The 6,241-nt window shown below is 41.3% G+C and overlaps 1 protein-coding gene across 2 annotated transcripts; it reads left to right on the top strand.

The window, feature by feature from the left end:
* The first annotated feature begins 408 nt into the window (after positions 1-408).
* On the top strand, positions 409-5,774 carry LOC109905437 (sodium/potassium-transporting ATPase subunit gamma-like). 2 transcript variants are annotated; one of them, XM_020502803.2, is made up of 6 exons: positions 409-545; positions 3,125-3,162; positions 4,150-4,185; positions 4,672-4,746; positions 4,960-4,991; positions 5,664-5,774. In XM_020502803.2, the coding sequence occupies exons 1-6, from the start codon at positions 424-426 to the stop codon at positions 5,694-5,696; spliced, it is 336 nt and encodes a 111-aa protein (XP_020358392.1). In that variant the 5' UTR covers positions 409-423; the 3' UTR covers positions 5,697-5,774. The 2 variants fall into 2 exon arrangements, with proteins under 2 accessions (XP_020358392.1, XP_020358391.1); XM_020502802.1 differs by lacking the exon at positions 5,664-5,774 and having other exon boundaries at positions 4,960-5,657.
* The last annotated feature ends 467 nt before the right edge of the window (positions 5,775-6,241 follow it).

Raw genomic sequence — 6,241 nt, 5'->3', positions numbered from 1 at the left:
CCTTCACTTATTTGTTAATTTATGCAGTTTTAATTGTAATGTTATGTTGTGGTTTACTTGTTTGGTTGACTTATATGGAGAAAAATAGCCGCCAACCACTGCTCACCTGTGATTCTGGTCATAATTGTGGTAAGCTACAAAGTCACACGACCAAGAACTACAACACAATGGCAATGCAATGAACCTGCCAATTCCCAAACTCAAAGTCACTCAAGGTTGTGTGAGTGCTACTTCAAATGTAAGGTACAAAATGGCGTGCCTATCCTCATAGGTTAGTCACAGTAATGTGAACACTGTGCCTCAAATGATTCCAAAGGTTACCATCTCACACTATTTATCGGGTCTGAAGGCCAAGTTTTATAGGCCTGTAAACATGTAAATGACTGGCTGACTGGGGGCAGGGCAAGCCGGGCAGGCTGAATTATGGGGGAGGGAATGGGGTTGACTGGGCAGGAGGTGACTGGAGAGCAGCCGACTGCAGAGACAGACGGAGAGACACACCTGAGAGGATCTCACACAGCCAGAGGAGCCCTCCAGCACCACAGGTGAGTCCAACCTGGTTCTACCGAACCTATGACTAGAGATTGATCGACCGTTGGTACTTCAAATACGTAATAGGGGCACTCGTCGGATGAACGTTGTTGAATTATTGCTTACTTAACTCAAGCAACTCATAAGCAACCGCAGCCAGCGAATCATGTATAGTTTGGGAAACACTGTGTAGTTGGGGAAAGGGCCAGCTTTTCATAAAGCATCAGATTTTGATCCCCAATCTTTATAATATCAATAACATGGTGTGTTACTCTTCTATACATATTGATCAGTAAAAGGGAAAACTATACTGGTCTATAATTACATTGAATAATATTATCGAACTAGCAATAAGCCTTTATTGATGTTGACTTTCTCAGGATGTTCTACAAATCACATATAATTTGACTTGTCACATGCACCGAATACAGCGGGTGTGAACTTGACCGTGAAATGTTTGTCTACGAGCCCTTAAACGAAAATTATAATAATTCCATATTGAGTACATTTTACTTGGAGTTAAAGCAGAAGCATTCTGGTCTCGTATTTAGAGGGTGGTTGTAGGTGGGTGTCGAGTTTCATGAATTAAGCTGACATTTAGGCAATAAATAACTTTTCTATATGCTAAAGTATGTCACCCATGCATTGAAAAATCATACACAGAATACTGAAACACATACAGTGCCAGTCAATGTTTGGACACACCAACACATTCCAGTTGATAAAAAAAAATATATATTTTATACATTGTAGAATAATAGTAAAGACATCAAAACTATGAAATAACACATATGGAATCATGTAGTAACCAAAAAAGTGTTAAACCAATTCTCTCAATCAACTTCATGAGGTAGTCACCTGGAATGCATTTCAATTAACAGGTGTGCCTTATTAAAAGTTAATCTGTGTTAATGTGTTTGAGCCAATCAGTTGTGTTGTGATAAGGTAGGAGTTGTATACAGAAGATAGCCCTATTTGGTAAAAGACCAGGTCCATATTAAGGAAAGAACAGCTGAAATAAGCAAAGAGAAATGACAGTACATCATTACTTTAAGACACGAAGGTCAGTCAATCCATAAAATGTCAAGAACTTTGAATATTTCTTCAACTGCCTCAAAAACCATCAAGTGCTATGATGAAACTGTCTCATGAGGACCACGACAGGAAAGGAAGACCCAGAGTTACCTCTGCTGCAGAGGATAAGTTCATTAGAGTTAACTGCACCTCAGATTGCAGCCCAAATATATGCTGCACAGAGTTCAAGTAACAGACACATCTCAACATCAACTGTTCAGAGGAGACTGCGTGAATCAGGCCTTCATGGTCAAATTGCCGCAAAGAAACCACTACTAAAGGACACCAATAAGAAGAAGAGACTTGCTTGAGCCAAGAAACAAGAGCAATGGACATTTGACCGGTGGAAATCTGTCCTTTGGTTTGACGAGTCCAAATGTGAGATTTTTGGACGCAGAGTAGGTGAACGGATGATCTCCGCATGTGTGGTTCCCACCGTGAAGCAAGGAGAAGGAGGTATGATGTTGTGGGGGTGCTTTGCTGATGACATTGTCCGTGATTTATTTAGAATTCAAGGCACACTGAACCAGCATGGCTACCACAGCATTCTGCAGCGATATGCCATCCCATCTGGTTTGCGCTTCGTGGGACTATCGTTTGTTTTTAAACAGGACAATGACCCAAAACACACCTCCAGGCTGTGTAAGGGCTATATGACCTGGCCTCCGCAATCAGCAGACCTCAACCCAATTGAGATGGTTTGGGATGAGTTGGACGGCAGAGTGAAGGAAAAGCAGAGTACTACATGATTCCAATTGTGTTATTTCATCGTTTTAATGTCTTCACTATTATTCTACAATGTAGAAAATAGTACAAATCAAAATAAAAACCTTGAATGAGTAGGTGTGTCCAAACCTTTTGACTGGTACTGTATATCTACACACACGCAAATACACTCTGTCAACTTTCACACCTCGTACTTACACACACACGTGAGACTAGCCGAACAAAATTGACTCCGGGACGTTTTAATCTCACAATCCATGCAATTAATGATTAAAGGCATAGAGATTTAGATCAAAAAAACAGAACAGAGTACTGATTGTGTGTGTGTGTGTGCGTGCATGTGTAAATCAATATCTCTACTACCGTCTCTAGGAATTAGTCAGATACATGAAGATTAAGAACCAGCTGAAGCAATTTCATTGGACATCTAATGTTCCTTATCCTGTCAACGGACTTTCATAAAAACTGGATAAAAACATTAAAAACCATTCCTTAGATTAATTATAAACAGGTTATTGAAATGTAATCCGTCTGAATCCATAACCACGCGAGACAATGGCTTTCAGAACTAACAGAATGCCTGTTTTCATTGGTAGTGCTACTGAGAAATTATTTGCTAACTAAACAAACTAAAAATATGTTACATTTTAACCACTTTTGCCCTGTCAGTAACGCCGGTGTCAAACCAAAAAGCATGCCATGCTACAATGAATGACTAGGGATCCAACAAATGTTATTGTAGACACGGATGCAGCTTTTGTATATCTCTTACTCATTTCCTTCATCCGAACAGACACTCACACAGACCGGCCATCATGTCCGCCGCTGGAGGTACGTGTTACTGCTGAATTTCAATTACCGGTCATAGACACAAATAGCTTGTTTTTTTGCTCAGAGGTTTAATGTTTTGACCCACTATGTTGTATTCTAGTTCATGGTGATTGACCATAATTTTTTTTATTAAATGGAGAACATGCCCATAGGTGTCCCCTCTAGTCCTAGTTCTCTCTTATACTATGGGTTTATCAGGCAAGGGGCACAACCTGTGACCTGATCATGTTTCATGTACATCATTAGCCAGTCAGGTAATGGGCAGAAAGCCACAGGGAACCATGTGCTAGCTCGTTGCTCTAGCTACATAGTAAACATTGGTTTGCTATGCTTACAGCTAGACCGACACGAGCTAGCTAGCTTCGCGGTGTACTGTGAGACATACAGTACAAATCCCAAAGCACCTTCACTTAGTCAAGCAAACCACTCTCAGTCGCCACTACTTCCCGTTGACTGAGTGAGACACATGTTAGCCTGCTCCTTATCTATGGAGCGGTCAAACAAACCAGGTACCATGGATCATCGAAACATATTGGCATGACCTGCTCTGGGAGATTTACATTGACTTCCTGTGGGTCAGGTTTACTTTTGAGCCAGTCATGTATTATTAGAAACCGGGACATTCGAGCCCTGGATGCTGATTGGCTGAAAACCATGGTACTGTATATTAGACAATATGGTGTATGTTTGTGTATGTACATTGCATGGGGATCATTAAACTGCATATGACATTTGAAATCGGGCGCACAGGAAATCCACAACCATAAACATAGACAGGAACCTCCTGCGTAGGCAGCCATTGACGCTTATCCAGATCCATGTAGGTAGAGGATCAGAGGGGACCACTTCTTTATGGGTCTACCCCTCTCATGGGACAACAGTATGTTTCTTTGTCTACTCTATTTCTGTCACCCCTATGTGTGTGTCGGCCTGTAGAGTGTGTATATCCTCTTGGAACTTAACTCGTGTTCTCTGCTCTCTCCTCAGCTCCCGAGTACGACCCTGATGCAGAATTTGTGTATGGTAAGAGACAACAAAATGGTACTGCAGGAAAGGATTGTCTGACAGACAGTCATTTGGTAATTTGATAACGCCTAATGGCAAGGAGAGAGTGAGTGAGCTAGAGAGCGAGAGAGAGAGCAAGCTGTTGCCACAAGAAAAGTGCATTTTGTGAAGAACAAACACCATTGTAAATACAAACCATATATATTTTATTTATTTTCCCTTTTGTACTTTAACTATTTGCACATAATATGACCTTTTTTTAAAAACTTTTTGTGAGGGTAATGTTTATTGTAAAACTGTTTTGTTTCTTATCTATTTCACTTGCTTTGGCAATGTAAACAAGTTTCCCATGCCAATAAAGCTCTTAAATTGAATTTAAATTGAGAGAGCAAGAGACAGAGACAGTGACAGAGAGAGACAGAGAGAGAGAGAGAGAGAGAGAGACAGACAGATAGAGATGTTGCCATAGGTGAACGTATGATGGGTGTGTCCTCTGTGTTGTAGACTACCAGACTCTTCGTATTGGAGGTCTGACCTTTGTTGCTGTCATCATGATCCTGTCTGTTCTCCTGCTGGCCAGTGAGTCCCCAGACCAGACTGTGTGTGTGTGTGCGTGTGCGTGTGCGTGTGCGCGTGTGCACTCTCCAACCTGACTGACATCTAACAACCCCATTTTAAACCAATTTAATGATAGTGTTCTCTATTGCCTTGCTGTCTATTAGGGGAATGGGGAGTGCTGTAATAGACTGTATCATCAGTACTCGCTGATTGTCTTTCTCTCTCATCCCCTAGGCAACAAAATCCGCCAGTGTGGAAAGCCCCGGGTGAGTGTCCTGATATCAGACAATGGAATACAAAGATGAGATACAGGCTACATCTTGAATGAGAGGCAGTCCACATCCCTCTGTCATTGGTCAAGAAATGAACATGTGGGATTGTTGATACCACAGTGACCCATTGAGCAAGTTGCTCTCGGGGAAAGCAGTTATGAAGCAGTATTTAAGTGACATCTGCTGGTTTGCATTTTGAGACATAGAGTAAGAGGTCTGGAAGACTTACTTGACTGAAGCACTCCTATAAGGCCGTTAATGAATGCCATCCATCTCACTCGGTTTGGGACAAGTTTTTCCAGGTCAACACCAGTTGTGGCAGCTCTAAATACTTTCTGCCTGAACACTTCCAAGTGTTTCTTGGGTACTGGAAGAATGCAAGATTATTCATGACGGATGAATGATGGCCCATAATGTACATAGTTTTAATGAATCAGTTGTATTACTAGACGTAATAGTACGAGTAATTCAGGCTCTCATTCACATTCATACCAAAATCTATTAGTTCAATTCTCGACTATGTTACATCTATCTACTACACCCGAAGGGAGGAATATATAAATGGCATTGTAACGGTCACTATTTTACATGTCACAATTTTTTAACAAGAGAATATTCTGTGAATTCGATTGTTAATGTCCTGCCCTTCTGCTATGTGTGTTCCAGCAAAGAAAGATTGAAGAGGTTCACCTACCGTAGGACGGCTGGGCACTTGTATGTTGTTGACTGTATTGTGTGAGACTGCGTTCCTTTTGTATTGATAAACTGTAGACCCACTGTAGCTGTCCTGTGTTTAATACAAAGTAAGTTGAAAATGTACCTGTGTAAATTTGACAAAGTGTTATACTGGGTTGCAGATAGCCTATTAGTTACCGAAAGGTCACTAGTTTGAATCCCAGAGGTGACAAATCTGTCCATGTGCTCTTGAGCAAGGCACTTAACCCTAATGGCTTCGGTAAGTCGCTCTGGATAAGAGCATCTGCTAAAATGTAAATGAGTCACTGAGATCATGTAATTCTGTGGTATTAGGCCTTTACTTTGCCAAGTAGTACTGTAGCCTATGTTAGCAGAAGCCTACAATGAACCACTGCCAAGAGGTCTGGATATTAATGGCTCAGAAAGTTAAGTGCCCAGTAACCGTAAATGTGATGGTTCAAACCCTGCTGTCCGCTCTCAATCATTTCAGTAGTGAATTAATACCGTATGTGGCCACGAGATGGAGGCAAAACATTGTTTGGCCATGA

Source organism: Oncorhynchus kisutch, linkage group LG15 (genome assembly GCF_002021735.2).
Source record: "Oncorhynchus kisutch isolate 150728-3 linkage group LG15, Okis_V2, whole genome shotgun sequence".
NCBI lineage: Eukaryota > Metazoa > Chordata > Actinopteri > Salmoniformes > Salmonidae > Oncorhynchus > Oncorhynchus kisutch.
Note: the sequence above shows the minus strand (reverse complement) of the source record. Positions and strands in the feature narration are given on the sequence as shown.

Bases quoted from the DNA above. Each gene is read 5' to 3' on its own strand.
- LOC109905437 (XM_020502802.1), top strand. From the start codon at position 424: ATGGGGGAGGGAATGGGGTTGACTGGGCAGGAGGTGACTGGAGAGCAG. The intron at 546-3,124 runs GTGAGTCCAACC...TCATCCGAACAG, and splicing joins GGAGCCCTCCAGCACCACAG to ACACTCACACAGACCGGCCA. The intron at 4,186-4,671 runs GTAAGAGACAAC...TCTGTGTTGTAG, and splicing joins TGATGCAGAATTTGTGTATG to ACTACCAGACTCTTCGTATT.